A 22,419-nucleotide genomic window follows, 5' to 3' on the forward strand; every position below is an offset into this window, starting at 1 on the left:
TTTTTGTCCCTCTTGAAGACAGAACATTAGTTTAAATGCATCTTTGATCGCATTCACTGGAGCTTTTTTGAAATTCTTATGCAAACACATTGGAGAACCCTGGTAATCACTGGTAATCATTTCTTTCACTCAAATTTTGGAAAAAATGAGATTTGAAACACTCTTAGTGCAAGTCTATGACCTAGGAAACCTGACCAGGGATCCCAGTTGTGTTTCCTTGGTTCTGATAGTCCATGGAAATGAGTGCTGGGTCTCATTTGTCCCTTAAACACCATCCCTGGGAGTGTTTAAGGAAAGGTTGGATGTGGTGCTTAAGGACATGATTTAGTGGGTGATGGTGGTGGTAGGGGACCAGATGATCTTTGGAGGTCTTTTCCAACCTTAATCATTCTATGATTCTATGATCATGTCCCTTCACCTGTTGCCCTTCTTTAAGCAGGGATATATGACCTTCAGCCCAAACCTAATCTATGATTCCATGATTTTGAGATTCTAAGTGTCTCCTGAGTAAGAAAACAGAGACCAATGTCTTATAGCTTGATAACAGTCTCACGTTTGAACTCTGCCTCAATACATTGCATGGAAGAACTGAGCTCATACAGTTTAGATGAAAAAGCTAAAGAACAAACTTCATCAAAACTTGTCTAGGCAAATATAAATGCTGGTTCTTGACAATGATATTTTAGGCACATAAATGGGATGCATAAGGTCCTACCCAAAGGCAATACATACAGAAATCTGTGTCTTGCACGTCTTACTCAATGCCCACATCATGAGGACAAACACCACATATTGTGAAAAGCTGGGAGGAGGTATTTTAATCCCCAGAGGAAATGTAAAACTTGATTAAGTGGATGTGTGACTGCAGTAGGTTAGACATACACACTTTGCAACTCTTTTTAAGCCTCATTTATTTCTACCTGGTTTAGCTATAAAGAAAATAAACATACTGGTCGGGGGAAGTACAGATGTCGGTGCATTCAAGTTTCCCATTTTCATTCCTAGATATTTTTTCCCCTGACTAATTGTATGCTGTGACCAACAAAGGTGAAGCTATCCTAAAGTACGGACTCGTACACTGACAGTGTGGTTGCCTTGACTTACAGCTCCTGGTAAAAGTATAGGAGGTGCTTTTCTTTTCTTACCAGACTTTCAAAAAAATTGTATCCTGATCTGTCCTTGCTGGTATAGGTGACAGAGGTACAAGGCCTTTTTGGTCTTGGCTCAGCAAACCATGTGGAGAATATGCAGTTCCATTGCAAAACAGCACTGAAGATGTTTAGCATGTCAGTTATCAAATGCATAAGGATTTGCAAAATGGTTCTCTGTTGTGGCAAGCTGCGCATCTGCCTGTCTCTGTGTGTGTGTTGACAACTCATTGCCAACAAAACCTTTGTTTTCATAGTGTTTGGATACTCCTTACCACTGATCTGGCAAGCAAACATGCGTAAGCCAAAATCCATGGAGTACTAGCTTAAGCGCATCTACATACCACAACGAAGATGCCTGATTTCCAACTGGAACTCATTCAAAAGAAATTATTCTGAGTTTAATGAAATAGCATTTTTCTTGTAATGCTGTTGCTGATTTACCAACCTGGTTACACATAATCACACAGAATTGTTTATATTTGACAGGCTCTCTTGAGATCATGTAATCCAACCCACTGCATAAACAGGGTCAGCTCAAACAAGCTGTCCAGAACCTTGTCTGATTGGGGTTTCAGTATCTCCACAGATGGAGAGTCCACAGGTTGTCTGGGCAACCTGTTTCAGTGTCTGACCAACCTCTCACTAAATCATTTTTTCTTTTCTTGAGCTCAGATTCAATTTCCTAATTCTTTAAACTCGGTCTGAACACAAGAAAACACAGGAAAACACTAGTAAATTAAACACAGGACAGCTCTGAGGACTTTGACATTTTTTAATATCACAGGCATACTTGTCTAATGCCAGGATGTTATAGGCAATATTATTAGACTGGGACTATTCAGTGCACTATGGGACAAAGTCAAATACTTCTGCCATTGTGAACAACCTAGAGGTCAGACATTTAATATTTGATCAGTTTTAAATTTTATACACATGAAATGCAGAAAAATGAGCAGGTGAGAAATACAGAGTCATAAATTCATTGTTCTGCACAGAAGAGAAAACAATCAAACAAACATAAAAACTACCTTTGCATTCAGAACTTGTTTGTATGAGAGGAAGATAGAAGCAGTTGAATCTCTTGCAAAATTTTCTTACTATTATTGGACACATTCAGCTTTGCTTTTGCAAGGAGATCTTTGATGTTAGTCTCAGAGTAGGACATGTTACGAGTACAGAATTTACTTCTGTATTCTTCAATTTTATCTAGAAAACAGAAAACACTGTGTAAGTAAATGCCAAATATAAAGCTACAAAATCATCCAAGAAAAGCATGGACTTGTGGAAAATATTAATCCCTGAAGACCCACAAGTTTCACATAAAAATTCTTTATCACATTAGGGTAACGCTGGAGCCAGCAACATGAGACAGCAGAAGTTCAATCAAAATCCAGAGATACTTATTTGATCACCAGCTTTATCAGTTATCTAAGAGAGAGAGAGAAATCTGCACCAACCTGTTCCTCATCAGAAACTATAAGGGAAACAGTAATAAATATCCCCAATTTGGATAGTCTAGCTTATAAATGTGATATCTCCTCAACTTCTTTTTAATGGAAGGTCCACAATTTAATTAAAATGATCACAGAATCACAGAATCACAGAGTGGCCAAGGTTGCAATGAACCTCTGAAGACCATTTAGTTCAGCCCCCTGCTGAGCAAGATCACCTACAGCACACTGCGCAGGATGGCATCCAGGTAGGTTTTGAATATCTCCAGAGAAGGAGATTCCACAACCTCTCTGGGCAACCTGTTGCAGCGCTCTCTCACCTTCACAGTAAAGAAGTGCCCCCTCATATTCAGATGGAACCTCCTGTTCTTCAGTTTGTGCCGGTTGCCTCTTGTCCTGTCACTGGGCACAACTGAAAAGAGACCATCTCCATCCTCGTTACACCCTCTCCTCAGGTATTTATATATGTTATTGAGGTCTCCTCTCAGTCTTCTCTTTTCCAGGCTAAGCAGGCCACGTTCTCTCAGCCTGTCCTCATATGACAGGTACTCCAGTCCTCTAATCATCTTTGTAGTCCTTCTCCGAACTCACTTCAGTAGTTCTATGTCCCTCTTGTACTGGGGAGCCCAGAACTGGACACAATATTCCAGGTGTGACCTCACCAGGGCTGAGTAGAGGGGGACGATCACCTCCCTTGACCTGTTGGCAACACTTCTGAATGCAGCCCTGGATAGCATTGGCCTTCTTGGCCACAAGGGCATGTTGCTGCCACCCAGTCAGCCTGCTGTCCAATAGGACTCCTGGGTCCCTCTCTGCAGAGCTGATCTTCAGCAGGTCAGCCCCCAGCCTGTACTGGTGCTTGCGGTTATTCCTCCCTAGGTGCAGTACCCTGAACTTGTCCTTGTTGAACTAAATGAGGTTCCTCTTGGCCCATCCCTGCAGCCTGTCAAGGTCCCTCTGAATGGCAGCACAGCCCTTTGGGGTATCAGCCACTCTTCCGAGCTTTGTGTTATCAACCAACTTGCTGAGGGTGCACTCTGTTCCACATCCAGGTCATTGATGAATAAATCAAACAACAGTGGACCCAGTACTAACACCTGGGAGACACCGCTAGCTACAGGCCTCCAACTAGATTCTGCACTACTGAGCACAACCCTCTGAGCTCTGCCATCCAGCCAATTGCCAGTCCAACTCGCTGTCCACTCATCTAGGCTGCACTTCCTGAGCTTGATATAGAGAACAAACCAAAGATTACATAAAATCTTTTAGCCACGAGTACAGACATACATTTATCTGAGAGAATGAGGGTAAATCCTACATATTAACACCTGCACAAGCATCTGTTGATTATGAATAGAGCCTGCTCTCTTCCTTTTCTTCTTTGTCCATTTACAACAGCACTAGGTAAAAGAGGACTCTCAAATGCTTGGCACAAGAAGTTGAAGATATGAAATGCAAGTACATAGAGACAAAATAGCATCAAATATATGTTACCAGAACAATTCACTTTGTTGAAGAGTGGAAAGTGTATGACTGTAGGGCACGACTTGTCTCCTCGAAAGACATAACAATCAGAAGGGCTTTCCTTGTCCATTTTCTGCTTCTCTATCTTGGGAAATGGAATATCATTTTTCTGGCAGTAGTCAGCAGCTTTCTTGACAGTCTGAGACACAAACAAGATAAAAGATGTATACAATTTCTCTGTTTGTTTTTGAAAACCTAGAATAAATCAATCCTATCTCCAGTAATAAAATTAATTTGTACCAAATGATGATAATTTCTTAGACAACAGTAAATTATAACCTAAATTATGTATAAAAATCAAAGTTTTCTTCAGTTCTCTGAGGAATTGACTGAATCAAGAATATAAATGAAAATCCAGCACTTGCTTCTGGAGTCACTTCTACCAAGAATCTTTGTTTAACAAATTACAGCTACGTCCAGAAAGGCTGATGCTGAAAGATATCAAAATTAAAGGGTCTTGACATCTATACAACAGTCTGAAGATATGACCAGGTTCACAAACTTTCAGAACAAATTTTGCTTTCCAAAGCAGTCCTCCCATGCTTGCACTCTAGCAAAATTAAAAGGACCAGATCTTTTCCCTGGGCCCCTTGAACTTCATTTAATCTCAGGACTGGGCCTTCAGCCCCTGTCTGAGCTATCTCCTAGGTGCACTGGTCTCCTACTCATACTCAGCCATGTCTGTATCTTAGCTTTTTTGATCTGGACCCTGACCCATAGACTGACTTCCCAGCTTGACCTTGGAACAGTGTCATTGCTATGGACCTGACCAACAGTAACTAGGCTGGTTACTGGCACCAGAGCTGATACTTTTCTGCCACCAGTCCTGATCCATACTGACTCTCCAGACTGACAATGCCTTCAGAAATATGTTTTAACTTCTGGGTAGCTCTGGAGTGGTCAGGCAGCTGGACTAGATTCTATTCTGTTCTGTTCTTATCTGTTCTATTCTAATTTCTATTCTGTATTTCTACTCTACTCTACTCTACTCCACTCCACTCTATTCTCAATGCCTACTGTAATATATGGCAGTCCAAAGCAGCCAGTGCTTCCTGGTGCATTTACCTCCACTGTCCCTGAAGTGACCACACTGAAAAGAGCCAGAGAAGCAGAGTTAGAAATATAAAATAGTAGAAATAAAAATAAATGTAAACCGTATCTTTCCTGCTCAATGAGTAAGGAGTTTTTGTTTAGTTTAGTATTCTTCTCCCTCCTCGTTCCCCCCACAAAATAGAATAAAACAGAGTTAGAAACATAAAATAATAGAAATAAAAATAATTGTAAACAATATCTTCCATGATCACTATCTAAGGAGTTTTAATTTTGTTTTTGTTTGTTTCACTGAGAGTTTAACAACTTCATATTGTTTTAATTGTTTCAAAAAACAGCACAAAAATCTCTAGGAAATACCCTTGCTGTGTCATCTTTGAAACTGGTTGTATTTCTTCTCCTTTCTCTTCTCCAAGAATTTTCAGCCTCTGCAGTTGCTGCAGACTTTTTTGCTGGTGTAACTATTAATACCACATTTCCTCACGCTGCATACCTGAAGGATCTCTTTGAAGAATGTCATCAATTACTCTTAAGGAAGGAGTATTATCAGTTACCCACACAAAAGTTCTGACCAGCCTTAAGGAAAAAAGGGAGACTAAGAAATTTGTGAGCGCTCTCTTTGTTGCTTTTATGCACCTTTGATAACCTGATAGCTTGATAACCTGAGAGCATATCATCAAATACCTGTGAACAAGACAGATAAAGTGCCTCAAGTTCTAAAAATATATGTTTCTGCCAACTGCCTTGAAAAAAAGTCCATGCAATCAACCCCAAAGTAGGCTCTCCAAAGAGATAACCACATATGTACCTCAAAAGGATCTCCAGAGCTGAAGTCGAAGGAAAGGATAAGATCTGTCTGACGCTGTTTTTTAAGTACCAGAGGATAAGCAGAATTTATTGCCAGGCCAGCATCAATCAAGGAGATGGTTTTGTTTTCGAACAAGTGAGAGGACTGAATGTTAGCTAGTCCAATGGAAAAAAAAAAAAAAGGAAAAAAAAATAAAATAAAGCAATGAGATTCATGAAGACAAATATGATTATATATATATATATATATATATATGACCAGCCCCAAAAGAGTATATCAGACTTTATTGATTAAGCATCCCAAAAATGTATAGGAACCTGCATCTCACACCCAACCAGATGTCCAACTGTATTCTGACAGGAGGAATCTACATCCATATGAGCCATCTCTTTCTCTGACTGTGATCAATTTTAAACCAAAATTCCTGATGATCTTTTAAAAGAGATTATGCCCCTAGAAATATGCACTAGTCATTTTAAGATAAGATCTCTGAGGGAAAAATGAACAGATGAGCTAGCTCAAGATCATGACACTTAAATATATCTGTCTAAATGAAGGTTTCTGCTTTTAAGCCAGGTGCCCAAACTTCCATTATTTTAAGTGAGCATTCAGTTAGTGCAGGCGATAGAATCTAGAGACCCATGTTACTGTCCATGTGCCAGGAACACAACTCATTTTCATTAACTTTTCTTTCTAGTTCCACCTCCTTAGTCTCCTTTCTCTGTCCTCCAGGTTCTCCTTCAAATGGGCACAGGGGTTCTGTAGGTTTTCTTTTGTACTTTTTACCCTAATGTTGTAGTCCCCTGAACTCAGGGCAGTTTGTGTGATATTGGATGCCTGTGTTTATGTGATTGAATTGAGCTAGTATCTTATGTGTCTGCAATGATATTGCAGGTCTGAATTCCAGAAGTGTGAAATAAAATTCTGTTTGTGACTTGTTTAGTTGCTGCCCACAATGGGATGCTATTAAGAGAGGGTGGATCTTGGAAAGGAAAGTTATCTAACTTGCTGTATTAAAAAAATAAATAAATGGCAAAGACAGTTTTATTGGTTTAACATCACACAAGCACAGCCTAAAAGCTCTACCAGATCCCATGCATTCTGCTCCACCAATCAAGTCAGATAACATAACCAGTTTGTATTTTTTGAATCTTAAATAAAAAAAGATTTCATTGGAGTTTCTTACGGCACTTGTAAAGGAAGTTATTAGTTGTTCCCCATCTCCACTTTAAAGTACACTTCGTTGTTTTAGTCAGGATCCTGAAGATACTCCATAAGCCAGCTAAGAAGAGAGAAAACAATTTAGAACATAGTTGAATCTAGACAACTTCACTTTTTGACTGGTGCAACAAAATCAGGTGAAGATGCATCATGTCAGAAGAACATATGTGCTGATAGTATACAGCCAGCCTTAGTGCCAAGGCCCAAGTGCTTCCAAAGAAAAAGAACCATACTTTTCACTAGTTCAGATAATTAACATCAGTCAGTGGAATCTTAGCCCACTTGAAACAGATTTGAATACGTCAGTCAAGGCCTGATCTTTTCTGGGTCCCTTGCAACACTCTTGTGGCTCAGAGAGTGTTCTTTCTTTTAATTTTCTTTCCAGCTGAAAGTCCCATGGATAAAGTGAGAGCCAGGTTACAGCCCGGTAGAACAAACTTTGCAAGGTGGGGAATATTGGCAGAAAACCATGAGAAATTCAAGAGATCATGTGAGAAAATGTGAGAAAACCAGCTCAATGCGATAATTTGGAGGACTGTATTGGGCAAAGACAGTCCAGGTGTGATCTGTGTACACAGTCCTTGGAACAAGCACAGGAGATTAAAGAAGCAATGGCCATATTTAATCTCATAACACCAACCAATTTGCTCCAGAAGGAGTTGGCAAAAAGCTGCCCATACACAGTGGGTGATGGAACTAGTAGAGCACTGGATCTACATATGTGATATATCAGCTTAACATTGCAAATATATTCTAGGAACTTCAACATGAAATTCTTATTTGAAATTTACTTGTGTCTTGCTTAGACCTCTTCTCGGTCTTTTTTTAAAATAAATCCAAATAATCTTCATTCAACTCATAGTCCAATAAATATTGTAGATATAAGCTAAATGAGTTCAGTTACTTAAAACTTTAGTGCTAAAAGTAACTAAAAGTTACTTCTATCTAAGCAGATAAAAGGGTGGAGATTTTGATTAGCTGCCAAAAATGCTTGCTATAGGATTTCTTATTTCATGACTTTTCATTTCAAAATGTCTCTAGTGATGGATGTTCCAAATAACACTTGAGAGTAATGCATGCTAAGTAGCTAATAGCAATCCACTGAGAAATCCACTCTTCAACGTATTCTTCATCAGTTTGGAATGCCTGAGAAGTACAGGCTCACTCAGGAACAAGAATAAATGGGAAACTGATTGTTCAGGATTAGGCTTCCTAATTTATTTACTCCAGAAGGCAGATTCTAATTACTTTCACGAGAACAGAAAGCTTTATGAACATTGAAAACTGGAATATCATTGATACATTCTATAGTATAGTTTTCACTAGATCATCCCACAATGACCCTACATAAGATTTACATTGGAATTTATGTTCACAATCCTCCAAAGATGGATTTTTTTGAAAGCACATACGATATAAAGAGCAATAAGAGATATTAAAAATGAGATAAACTTGCCATGCAATGATCGTGACATTTCTTCTGGAGTACCTTCTTGTCCAAGACACTCTGAAAAAATGAAAGTGTTAAAAATGAAAAAATGAAAGGAAAATGAAGTGAAGAAAAAGCTAAAAGCCAGTGACATTAAAGAAACAAATACACATCAACTTACATGACAACTTTTTCCAACAAATGCATGTGGGCTTTTGTAGTAAATCACAGGATTTGTAGAAAATCCTGTGAATTTTTCTAAAGGGGGTGGGGAGAGCATCACCATTACGGTAAGCATTAATGTGCAATACTTGCCTCTAAATTCCTTTTCTATTTCTTTGCACAGATTAACACAGCTCTCTATTCTTTCCTCCTTTGTTTTCATCACCCAAGTCTTATGCAGTTTAAGGCACATTTGGTAGGATGCATGGTTTTTTTCATCTTCTTAAAAAGAGAAAAGAAGAAAAGGAAAGTATAAGAATACACAACAAAGGAATTTGTGAAGTCAGATTACTGAGAGTGCAGGTATTAAGAAACTTCCACATCATTCACTTGCCTGACAATATTTTCAACAATTTATTGAAGACTTCTTCAGGATCTCTCCCACTTACGGCACACAGCTGAAGTTCTAGTAGAAGCAAAACAATCTGAGAAAACTCGGTGGTATTTGACATACTTTCTAAGAAAGACAAGATAGAAGTTACATCAGGATGGAATTTATTTTACCAAACATCAGCATGATGGCATTGATCTAAGTAGATGGTAACTAACATGAATTAGTGAAGATGTAGTCATTGTATCAGATGGAATCTGTAGAAAGCCTGCCCTCATTTGTCTTATCCTAAAAAAGTTTAAACTGGTGAGAGGAACCATGTAGCAAAGTGAGTATTTCTCCCTGCTGACAATAAATACATCTAACACTGAGCTTTTCACATCTGGATGGCTATACAATCATACCAGAATAGAAATAGTCTTTGTTTTCATTCTGGAAGAAAAGCTCCATGAAACACAACAGCAGGGGGAGTAGCAAAAGCTGGAGTAACTGGGAATTAGTTACGTGTTGAAGACCTTACAAATAATTACATGTGTGAGAGGGGGAAAAAGGCCTGGATTTCCTTGTACCTTGCCTGACAATCCTAACAGTCCCCTAAGGGATTACATGGGGAAAGCAAATCAGAGTGTTTAATTAAAAAAAAAAAAAAAAAAAGGCAAAAAAGCACAAAGAATCACAATAACCCACCATGACCATATCCATATGGGCTGCATATCCTTGTCTCACAGGAACTTAGTAAGCTTTGTAACAACTGCTTGATATAGTCTAGAAAGAAATAAAAAAAAATAAAAAGATAATTAAAATAAGAATACCCCTTCTCATAAAATAGTCACTGTCTTTCAGCAAAAGACATCAAGAAATCTAGCCTTGCACTTAAATGTAAATATAAGTACAGTTCCATTTCAGATTCCTTGAAAGATCTCCCCTGTCTTCTGTCTGGCACTCTAGTAGAGCACTATTCTCCTACTGGTTCTGTTCATCACTCATAGATCTGTGTTTTAAGTGTCAGATAAAGAGTGAAGCAAAGAAGGACCAAGTAACTCAACTTTATGCATGCCCTTTGCCACCAGAATTCCTGCCTGCCTCCTTTTCAGCAGCAGGTCCACATTTTATAATATAAATACATTTTCTATATAAATACGTTTCTATAAATACATCAACACAAAAAGGAGGACTAAGGAGAATCTCCATCCTTTACTGGATGCGGGGGGAAACTTAGTTACAAGAGATGAGGAAAAGGCGGAGGTGCTCAATGCCTTCTTTGCCTCAGTCTTTAGCGGCAATACCGGATGTTCTCTGGATACTCAGTACCCTGAGCTGGTGGAAGGGGATGGGGAGCAGGATGTGGCCCTCATAATCCACCAGGAAATGGTTGGTGACCTGCTACAGCACTTATATGTGCACAAGTCGATGGGGCCGGATGGGATCCACCCAAGGGTACTGAGAGAACTGGCAGAGGAGCTGGCCAAGCCACTATCCATCATTTATCAGCAGTCCTGGCTATTGGGGGAGGTCCCAATCGACTGGCGGCTAGCAAATGTGACGCCCATCTACAAGAAGGGCCGGAGGGCAGACCTGGGAAACTACAGGCCTGTCAGTTTGACCTCAGTGCCAGGAAAGCTCATGGAGCAGATCCTCCTGAGAGTCATCATGCAGCACTTGCAGGGAAAGCAGGCGATCAGGCCCAGTCAGCATGGCTTTATGAAAGGCAGGTCATGCCTGACGAACCTGATCTCCTTCTATGACAGAGTGACGCGCTGGGTGGATGAGGGAAAGGCTGTGGATGTGGTCTACCTTGACTTCAGCAAGGCTTTTAACACCGTCTCCCACAGCATACTCCTCAAGAAACTGGCTGCTCTTGGCTTGGACTGGTGCACGCTTCGTTGGGTTAGAAACTGGCTGGATAGCCGGGCCCAAAGAGTCGTGGTGAATGGAGCCAAGTCCAGTTGGAGGTCAGTCACTAGTGGCGTCCCCCAGGGCTCGGTGCTGGGGCCGGTCCTCTTTAATATCTTCATTGATGATCTGGACGAGGGCATCGAGTGCACCCTCAGTAAGTTTGCAGATGACACCAAGTTAGGTGCGTGTGTCGATCTGCTTGAGGGTAGGAAGGCTCTGCAGGAGGATCTGGATAGGCTGCACCGATGGGCTGAGGTCAACTGCATGAAGTTCAACAAGGCCAAGTGCCGGGTCCTGCACCTGGGGCGCAATAACCCCAAGCAGAGCTACAGGCTGGGAGAGGAATGGTTGGAGAGCTGCCAGGCAGAGAAGGACCTGGGAGTGATGGTGGATAGTTGGCTGAATATGAGCCAGCAGTGTGCTCAGGTGGCCAAGAAGGCCAACGGCATCCTGGCTTGTATCAGGAACGGTGTGACCAGCAGGGCTAGGGAGGTGATCGTCCCCCTGTACTCAGCTCTGGTGAGGCCGCACCTCGAGTACTGTGTTCAGTTTTGGGCCCCTCGCTACAAGAAGGACATGGAGGTGCTTGAGCGGGTCCAGAGAAGGGCGACAAAGCTGGTGAGGGGCCTGGAGAACAAGTCCTACGAGGAGCGGCTGAGGGAGCTGGGCTTGTTCAGCCTGGAGAAGAGGAGGCTCAGGGGTGACCTTATCGCTCTCTATGGGTACCTCAAGGGAGGCTGTAGCGAGGTGGGGGTTGGCCTGTTCTCCCACGTGCCTGGTGACAGGACGAGGGGGAATGGGCTTAAGTTGCGCCAGGGGAGTTTTAGGTTAGACATTAGGAAGAACTTCTTCACTGAAAGGGTTGTGAGGCACTAGAACAGGCTGCCCAGGGAAGTGGTGGAGTCACCATCCCTGGAGGTCTTTAAAAGACGTTTAGATGTAGAGCTTAGGGAAATGGTTTAGTGGGGACTGTTAGCGTTAGGTCAGAGGTTGGACTCGATGACCTTGAGGTCTCTTCCAACCTAGAAAATTCTGTGATTCTGTGATTCTGTGATTCTGTGATTTACCTAGTCTTCCTTTTGATGATTATGTACCTACAAAGCCCTTCTTGTTGCCCTTAACATCCCGCACCAGATGTAGTCATGACTGACACTTCAAGTCTCAATTAGCGGTATCTTCAATGCCCATGTGTAATTTGAAGTGCCCAAGGGTAATTTGAAGTATATGCTCAATTTGTAATTTGAACATAGAGGCAACAGAAAAAAACAGAGTACCTAGTATAGCCTTTAGAATTTCTTCCATGCTTCCCAAAGCACTCCCCCATAAGCCTGAAAGAAAAAAAAAAAAAAAAAAAAAAGTGGTTAAAATACTTGTTTTATGTTTGTCTTACTAAGAATTCAACCCAAGATTACCTTTCAATAGTACACTCCTCTTACCTAACTTTCAAAACCTATAAGGTAGAAGTCTAAATCAAAACTACTTGCATAGTTTTCCATAATTGTCCACTGAAAGGATTATACAGCTTAAAATCTGATTTATTCCTTCTTCCTCATGCCAGGTCTACAGTTCAGTGGGCTATTTTTTATTTTATTTTTTTTTTACATTAAGGCCAGTATCCCATAGCAAACACTGAATACTCTCACACTATAGAACTCTTGGTTGAACACTTTGCTGTGCAGACCCCACACATGAGCCCAGAGCCATAAGTACTCTTCATTTCTTCACTGTATTTTGATTATTATTATTTTTTTCTGTCTGAATTAATTAAATAGCCAGAATTAGAGTGGATTTTATGTTTGTTTGTTGAGTTTGTGTTTTGTTTTGTTTTGTTTTGTTTTTCCTAGAGGGAATGATGCCAAGCACGTGTTCTGAGGAGACTGGGGCATGAAGTGATTAAATGCAAGATGTGTTTAAGGGTGATACATATATTTAGATGTGTTGTACACAAGTGAGATGAGATTTGCAGCTGTAGGTAGGGAATAAAAAGATTTGGCACCTGGACTGTAACAGAGTGAAACAAATTGAAATAATAGGAGGAATCAGTCCTCACAGGGTGCATCTGATTTGGGAAGCATCACTCCCTGTAAAGTAAATATGCTGAGATTATAAAACATTTAGACAGTTAGGCTGGGAATATTTTACTAACTTTACTAAGCTAGGATGGAGATCTCTAATTTTCCTTAACGACCACATAAAACCGGTCAGTTTAGGTAGTGGAGAGTAGAGAGGTATTCAGATGTTCCCATTTGGACGTTTAAAGAGAGACAAACTGGTCTCCAGAATTCTCCATTATTATGCATGCATACATAATACATATATACACACACAATACAATATTAGCTACATTATTAAAATCTGCAGAAAAATACAGAATAGTATACCTGTTTATATATACATATATATATATCCATATATACCTGTATATATATACAGAATACAAATATATATAGATAGATATTCTGCAAAGAAGAATCAGGAAGATTTACCTTGCATGTAACAAATGGTTTTCTTCTTATTCTTCTCCATCAGTGTACCCTTTTCAAATTTACTTCCAAAGTTCTCTGTACTCACAAAAGCACCCAAGGCAGTATATCCAGCCTCATGTGGAGTGAATTCAAACCAGGTCCCTGAGAAAATCAAAGAATATTGTGTTTTGTCACACAATATTCAGAAGTATAGTTGACCTCACCATCCCAAGATAGCATTCAGGTTGTTTTTCTTTTCCTTTCTCAAATCACCTGACTTTAGCTGACAAAGATGAATTTTCATATGGGGAACAAAGATAGTCATAGCATGCTATGTCTGCTGCTTTTTATGCTCTTGGTATCCTTTATAACCTGGCCTCCAACTGCTACACCTGAAAGGTCTGGGATTCCTGCAGATCATCCGTCAAATTGTACAGCTCTGAATAAATCTCTCAGATGTGCTCATAGGCCTCTCAATGCTTATAAACTAAGAGAGTCCTTCTGCTCATGTGGCGTGACTGCCCTAATACACTTTAGTGTCAGTGAAGAGAAGAGAAAGGGCTTGATTCAAGTACCCGCATATATGTTACCAGGGACTTATGGTACCAGGGACCTATCCTGAACTGAGTCATCTGCCTGGAGCTGACTATTATGATGTAGGATGGAAAGGAAGCCCATACTGTTATAGAGGAGTAGGTGAAGTAGGCAGAGTATGGTAAGAGTGAGGCAGGGGTTAACCACTCTGCCTGCTCTGTGCTTCGTGCTCTGCAATGAAAGGGTTAGACCTTCTGCCTAGCAGTTAGGACCTGATCACTTTGACTCTGCCCAGAGCTATAAACATTGGCCTGAACACTTTCATCTGATGGGCTGGGACCAACAAGCAGATTATTTGAGAGAAACACCAAAATTCCTGTTTTGAGAAAAAATCAGCTTCAGAGAAGATCAAGGCCTCAGGAACACATAACAAAGGATTGGTGCCAACCCAAGGCCCACACCTGTCCTGTGCCAAAGCTCTGTTTTGCATGGAATAAGGGAAGATGTTTTGCAGAGTTGCGACTGCTGTAATATGATTGTATATGTTTGCATAGTGCCTTATTGCAAATCGTATGTAAGCTACTGCAAATTTTGTGTGTGTGCTCTCTCCCTCTCATTTCCCTAATTGAGCAGCTGTCTCATGATCATGACTAAATCTTACCAAAAATGTTTACTAAAAGGAGGTACAAATTCTCCCTTTGTCACAGAACATCCTGAGTCACTTTTATGACATAAGGATTCTCAAATGTGAATAGAGAGAACTTTACAAAAGAACCGAGCCCCTCTGAATACTCAGATGGAGGCCAAGGAGTTCTATGATGGCACCAAATGTCTATATTCCAGCTTCTACATTGTCGTGGTGCAGACCCTCCCTCCACCTCACCCCCCACCTCCAGCAACTCTTCAATGTCAGGCTTGCCATTGTTACAAATGCAGTGAGTTGGGATGATTAGGCACTCCCTAACTTAACCTGGAACTCCTGCTACCTGGCTACCTGAACTGTACAATCTGGAAGGTACTAGAATTGTATGGTTGGTTTGGCAACACAAGGATTACCTAACCTGAATTGTGGCCAGAATGGAAAAATACTGACCAAAGCCATTCATCTCACAGTCCTATAAATACCGGTCCTAAGCAAAAAGCCCCCTTGAGCTCTCCAGGACCACAGTGGGCTGTGACCTAGGATCTTTCCCTGAGGAGGGATGCCTATTAGGGCAGATTCCTTGAGGTTCAATGATTGTCTGCTGAATAAGCTGAGTCAGGCAAGGGTGAGTACATCAACAAAAGAAAAGTTCTTGATCGCGAAACTCAATGGGTTGAATTTAGAAATCCCCCAATCCCTTGTTGTATAGAAATCACCTGTCCCTTGCTCTACAGAAATTACTAATACCTTGTGTGTGAGCATTGCTATTTACAAATCTTTAACTAAGTCACTGTATGGACTGCAGCAAACACTACTGACTTCTTGTATTAAATATGATAATGATTAACTAATGATAAAAAGCTGCTAAGGAAAAAAAAAAAACAAAACAAAACAAAACAAAAAAAAAACATACAAACTAATTTGTGATTTACTGTAAAGGAATTAATACATCTTAAATTGCTCCTACATGAGACCTGCATAAAATTTCATCTACAACCTACATTTTGAAGATCTATTTTATTGATGTCTTATCTAATCTGTTTAGTCTATCCTGTTCTGGAGTTGTCTCACTCTCCTATCATGCAGGTGACCTTTACAGAATATGATTCAGCCCCTAGAAGTGCCTCTTTTTCTCCATCATTTGTCAAAATGGGGTTCGATATCAGCACAGTTTATGTCTGCCATTGCCGTAAGGGAACCTAATGGTATTTAAGATATCTGATGGTATTTAAAATACTGTAAGATGAAGCCATATTTACCTGGAGAGCTTGCACCCGCTTCACTCAGTTTTTCCTTATCCACTGCTGCGTAAATTGGGTAAGGGTTTATTCCACTCTCTGAGGCATTCTTGTAATCAGTCAGCTCCTTCTCATCAAACTGGAAAATAAGTATGAACATCAGTCGTTGTTCCTCTCTTCTGTACTACTGGGGACAACCCCACTTTGGAGAATGGAGTTGGATTAACCTCGATACCTTTACATATCCAGAGATCAGACATAGTGCTCTAAAATGTTGCTTCAATTTATACAACTCCTCAAAACATTCACCAAAGTCAAATTCAGTTGCAATTACTTTGAGATGTTCAAAACATTCCCAAGGTGTTTGTAATTAGTTTCTTACCTGATGCAGTATTGTGTATACAACACAGGCCCAGACATCAGTGAGTGAGTAATTTTCATCTTCTGATGACTCCTCTAAATAGTCTATTGCCTTCCAAAAATCCCAACTGTCCACTGTGAGAATTTTGATCAGATTCTCTTCCAGGGACAATTTTTCTGACCATTTCCAATCTGTATACAGCATGGACATGCACCTTTTAAGGAGAAAGAAAAATCCGTTCCATAGTAAAGAGGGAAATGAATAGAGCTTTGATTTTTTTTTCCTTTCAATCTGCATGCAGATATTGGAATGATTTAAAAAATGTATGGGAAGAAAAAGAACTCATAGGCTTCTCCACAATCAAGGAACTTTGCAGCATAGAAGGATGTCATTGTTCCTTGATCATTTGCTTCCCACTTGCATTCTGATAATGTCATTTAATTAGTTAGATGACATGAAGCTGAATTTCAGGTGGTTACATGCCACTTATTTAGGGTAAATTGCTGTAGGAATACAGATTTTGCATAAATCTTTAGTGGGAAAGATGTGAAGCCTGATAAGAAATGGATAATCCATTAAAGAACATGGAACAAACTTAAGTAAAATGAATTACATCATGTCACCATTTTTACAAACTTGTGAAATTTTTAGTCTGATAGTAGGTCCAATAAATTTGGTATATTTTCAGTGTGGCATCATATCCTACTGAAATATCATCTCTGCTAACTACTTGCAGAGATGTGAAGGGCTCGGACTGTTCCAAGACCAACTCTATGGCCCTAATAACACCTAATAAATTAAGGTGTACAGAATTACTTTCTTCATCAAGAGCAGCCTGTTGTCTGTGTATTGACTCTGCACAATGAAGATCATAAAATCATAGAACCATAGAATAGTTTGAGGTGGAAGTGACCCTAAAGATAACCTAGTTCAATCTCTCCCTTTAATGGGCACAGACAACTCCCACTTGATCAGGTTGCCCAAAGTCCAATCTGGCCTTGAACATCTTCAGGGATGGGACATCCACAACTTCTCTGGGAAATCTGTTCCAGTGCCTCACTACCGTAATAGTCAAGCACTTCATAGAATCATAGAATTATTCAAGTTGGAAAAGACCTCTAAGGTCATCTAGTCCAACATTTAACCTAGTACTGACAAGTTCACCACTAAGCCATGTTTCTAAGTTCTACATCAAAATGTTTTTTGAAGACCTCCAGAGATGGTGACTTCCCTGGGAGGCCTATTCCAATGCCACACAACCCTTTCAGTAAAGAAATTTCTCCTAATATCCAACCTAAATCTCCTCTGGCAAAGCTTGAGGCCATTTCCCCTCATCTTATCACTTGGTGTTTGGGAGAACAGACTGATCGCCACTTCATTACAACCTCTTTTAAGGTAATTGTAAAGTACCATAAGGTCTCCCTGAGCCTTTTTTTCTATAAGCTAAATAACCCCAGCTCCTTCAGCTGCTCCTCATAAGACTTGTTCTCTAGACCCTTCACCGGATTTGTTGCCCTTCTTTGGACATGCTCCAGCACCTCAATGTTCCTCTTGTAGTGGGGGGCCCAAAACCGAACACTATGTTCATGGCGTTCATACCAGAGCTGGGTACAAGGGGAAAATCACTTCCTTAGTCCTGCTGACCACACTATTTCTGATACAAGCCAGGATGCTTTTGGCCTTCTTAGCCACCTGAGCACATTGCTGGCTTGTATTCAGCTGGCTAGTGACCAATACCCCCAGGTCCCTATCTGCCGGGCAGTTCTCCAGCCACTCTCCCCCAAGCCTGTAGCACTGGTTGGAGTTGTTGTGCCCCAAGTGCAGGACCCAGCACTTAGAGTTGTTGAACCTCATACAGTTGGCCTCTGCCCATCAGTCCAGCCTATCCAGATTCCTCTACAGAGCTCTCCTACCCTTGAGCAGATCAACACTCGTGCCTAACTTGGTGTCATCTGAAAACTTACTGAGGGTACACTCGATTCCCTCATCCAGATCATTGATAAAGATATTGTAGACAACTAGCCCTAATACTGAGCCCTGGAGGACACCACGAGTGACCAGCCTCCAACTGGATTTAACTCCATTCACCACAACTCTTTGGGCCCAGCTACCCAGCCAGTTTTTAACCCAACAAAGCATACACCTGTCCCAGCCTTGAGTAGCCAACTTCTTCAGAAGAATGCTGTGGGAAACTGTGTCAAAAGCCTTACTGAAGGTGAAGGTGATGTGGTAGACCACATCTACAGCCTTTCCCTTGTCCACTGAGCACATCACCTTGTCTTAGAAGGAGATCAGGTTTGTCAAGCAGGATCTGCCTTTGATAAACCCATGCTGACTGGACCTTGTCAGGGCCTGATCAACCCTGGGCCAGGGTTGTCCTGCAAGTTCTGTGTGATGGCACTCAGGATAAGCTGCTCCACAAGCTTTCCCAGCACCAAACTCAGACTGACATTTCTTCTTAATATATCTAATTTCAACCTACCTCTTTTAGTTTAAAACCATTATGCTTTGTCCTATCACTACACTCTCTGTTAAAGAGTTCCTCTTCAGCTTTCTCATGAGGCCCTCTTTAAATACTGGAAGGCTGCTGTAAGGACTCCCTGGAGTCATTTCTTCTCCAGGCTGAACAACCACAACTCCTTCACTCTGTCTTTGTAGAAGAGGTGCTCCGGCCCTCTGATCATCTTCGTGACTCTCTTCTAGACCTGATCTAACAGGTCCATGTCTTTCTTATGTTGGAGCTGAATACTGTTCTCTAGATGGGGTCTCATGAGAGCAGAGAAGAGGGAGTGAATCACCTCCTTCAACCTACTGGCCATGCTTGTTTTGATGCAGCCCAGGATATGGGCTTGGCTTTCTGGGTTACCAGCACACATTGCCAGCTCCTGTTGAGTTTTTCATCCAGCAACACTGCCAACTCCTCCTCAGGGCTATTATCAGTATATTAACAGCACAGCCTGTATTTGTGTTTAGGGTTGCCCCAGACCAGAAGCAGGACCGTACACTTGGCCTTGTTGAACTTCATGAGGTTCAAAGAGGCCCACCTGTCAAGTCTGTCTAGGTCGTTCTGGATGGCATCATATCCACCTAGTCTGAGGATGTTTGGGATTACTGCAGACACCACATAGGGCTCCTAACCACAGTTAGTGACACTTGAGGTGTAAAGTGTCCAAGACTTCCACAGGAGCTGTAGACCTGTGTCCTTGGAAACCATCTGAAGAAAAGCAGAATTTTCTTCTATAACATCTAAGCTGTTGTTATGTCTATCTTTACAGATCATAAACCTATCCCCTTAAATAAAAGAGAAGGCTAGGTGTATATTTCATATACAGGCACATGTATTTAGTTGTCTAAATTAAGCGTGCAACAATCCATGCATGTCGCTGACAATGGTGCACACAGACTTTAAAGTAAAATGGCTGCTGTTCCCGAATGTCGTTTCTTTCCATTGCATAAAAGATACATCTGAAAAGTAAATCAAGTACAAAATTTAAGAGAATAACCATGCATATATATAACATTATTTAACGTGTCATGTGTTAGAGACATCACTACAAATTTAGTAGATTTGATGCAGTATATGTAGGAGACCCAGTGCTTTTCCCAACAGGAAGGGGGCAGGCAAAGTAGGTAAAATGGTAGTAGGTGTTTACATTTATGCACCCTGAGTCATTCCCATACACTCGAAAGATGTAGCTAAGTTTTATAGACCCTTTCTAAACGTTACATAGGCCCTATTAAACAAGCCCCTTTACTTCTGAGTAGTATGGTACCCAGAAGTTTTCAACATTTTCCTGGCTGGTTGTCACTTTTCTGCTCTCCTCATCGTCATTAACCTGTAAATAAGGGGAATTATAGCTTCAGGAAGGTAAGACAGAGTTAGCTTAATTGAGAGGTTCTTCCTCTCTAGGGATGAAAGATCAGTCTTGCTGGACTGTAGGTGATATTATAAGTATTTCCCGTGCCTCCCACCCTTTTACAGGCCACATCTCACCTGTTCATCAGTTCATCAGGTTCATCAGTTGTCAGCCCCATACAGGGTTCTGAACAGTGAAGAAAGGTCAGATTGCTACTGAATCTATGAAGCAGTTCACTACTAACACACCAGTCAACAGATACCTACCAAGTGGATCCTGACACCCCACACAGATACATGACAGCATCCAAGATATTCTGATTTTTCAGCTCCACCAAGGTTCCTAGCAGGGCTATCATAGCACGCAGGCCTCCTCCTGATCCCAGAACAACAATGTTAGGTACATTATCCTGAGGAGAGGAAGACAGAAAACACCAGTACATAAAGGTTGATCTTGATGCACTCTTTTTAGAGCAAAGGCTTAACAAACAGTCAAGGATAAGGGCCCTTGAAGTTCTCACCTCACCTGTTAGTTTTGTTTAGGACACATTCCATAATCTACCTGCTTTCCCCTATTTCTCTTTTCTCTTTACATAACGGTCACAAATTATGTTCTCCTTTATATTGTCCCACCATGAATGAACCGCACTTGTCTTTCTGATACATAATTTTGTTCTGACTATGTTTCTGTGATGTTGCTTCAAAATATAACTGTATCTTGAGATGTACTGTGTTTCTCTGTTCCCTTTCCGTCACCAAGACCTTTATTTATTTTTTTTTTTTTAAAGTGAAAGATAGAAATATTATAGCCAGCCAAGACATTTCTAAAGAAGCATGCTGTACTGCATTTGACTAGATTAGAGTCAACTTTCTTTATAGCAGCCAATATGGTGCTGTATTTTGGATTTGAGGCTAGAATGGTACTAATAACACACCAATAATTTGACTGTTACTGAACAGTGCTGCCACAGCATCAAGACTCTCTCATTCCCACTCCACACTCCACCCCCAGAAAGCAGGCTGTGGGTGAGCAGGAGGCTAGGAGGCAGGAGGCTAGGAGGCAATATAATAGGTATGGGACAACTGACCCAGATGGACTAAAGGAATATTTCATACCATGTGATGTTGTGCTGGTTTTGGCTGATATACAGTTAATTTTCTTGAGGTCAATAATTTGACCTCACTTCAAATGACAGTCTGTGTTACATCACAGGAGTGTTATCCTTTTTACCTTAACATGATTGTCAGTGCTTACCTCCTCAAAATGAACATCAAGTAATTCATGCAGGCACGTCTTCACTCTTTCTCTTCTGTTCTGAGTGGCTTTTATCTCACCTTCTGAGAGATCGCTAGACACACGAACTTCATTATCCTCCTGGCATAAAAAGTGAAACACATTCAGGGTAAAACCATTTCTCACTACATAAAAATTAATATATGGTATCCATACATATGATCCAGCTCTCCACAGACTAACCAATGTTTACCCTGATTTAATACCTAACATCATCAAAAAGAAGATCAGAGAACTCATTTTTCTAGTATACTTTAAATAGAGGATAGAAGGGGCCGAATTCTTGTTGAAACAATTTATCAACTGCAGTCGAATTCAACAATTGATTTCCTTGAGTCAATGATATATCTTTCAGTTAAAAACAAATGTCTAGCTGGAACTAATGTTCACAATAGCCTAAAGAAATATAACTTTCCCAGGTTTCTCTTATAGATCTGATATATGTTTGTGGCAGCATTCATTTCACTTCATTTCACTTAGATTTCACCCTGAGATCTACAGTACCCTGAACATAATAGAGTCATAGAATCGCATAAACACTGAACAGTTTTGGTTGGAAGGCACCTTTAAAGATCATCTAGTTCCAACACTCCGGGCATGTCTGGGAAGACATACCTTCCACTAGACCATGTTGCTCAAAGCCCCATCTAAGCTGGCCATAAACACTTCCAGGGAGGGAGCATCCACAATTTCTCTAGGCAACCTGTCCCAGTGCCTCACTACCCTCATCGTGAAGAATTACTTCCTTATATCCAATCTAAATTTACTCTCTCTTAGTTTGAAAACATTGCCCCTTGTCCTCTCATTACACACCTTGGTAAAGCATCTCCCAATCTTTTCTGGAGGCTTTCTGTAAGTATTGGAAGACCTCTATAAGGTCTCCCTTTATTGCCCTCTCCTCTTCCTTAGAGAAGAAGACTTCTTTAACTCAAATAACCCCAGCTT

At 40.8% G+C, this 22,419-nt stretch overlaps 1 protein-coding gene across 1 annotated transcript; it reads right to left on the reverse strand.

Moving 5' to 3' along the window:
- Positions 1-2,069: 2,069 nt before the first annotated feature.
- On the reverse strand, positions 2,070-22,203 carry PLA2G4C (phospholipase A2 group IVC). Its single transcript, XM_032202541.1, has 13 exons — positions 22,198-22,203; positions 21,436-21,555; positions 20,448-20,590; positions 20,080-20,182; positions 19,369-19,457; positions 16,346-16,538; positions 15,985-16,102; positions 13,570-13,710; positions 12,358-12,411; positions 7,171-7,266; positions 5,985-6,139; positions 4,097-4,265; positions 2,070-2,357 (listed from the first exon to the last, which is right to left on the reverse strand). Exons 1-13 carry the CDS (start codon positions 22,201-22,203, stop codon positions 2,188-2,190), a joined length of 1,557 nt encoding a protein of 518 aa, XP_032058432.1. The 3' UTR covers positions 2,070-2,187.
- Positions 22,204-22,419: the final 216 nt, after the last annotated feature.

Source organism: Aythya fuligula, chromosome 24 (assembly GCF_009819795.1).
Source record: "Aythya fuligula isolate bAytFul2 chromosome 24, bAytFul2.pri, whole genome shotgun sequence".
NCBI classification, from domain to species: Eukaryota; Metazoa; Chordata; class Aves; order Anseriformes; family Anatidae; genus Aythya; species Aythya fuligula.

Bases quoted from the DNA above. Each gene is read 5' to 3' on its own strand.
- PLA2G4C (XM_032202541.1), bottom strand. The intron at 19,458-20,079 runs GTAAAGGGGCTT...AACTGTGGTTAG, and splicing joins GGGTACCATACTACTCAGAA to GAGCCCTATGTGGTGTCTGC. The intron at 2,358-4,096 runs GTAACATATATT...TCTGTTTTCTAG, and splicing joins CAACAAAGTGAATTGTTCTG to ATAAAATTGAAGAATACAGA.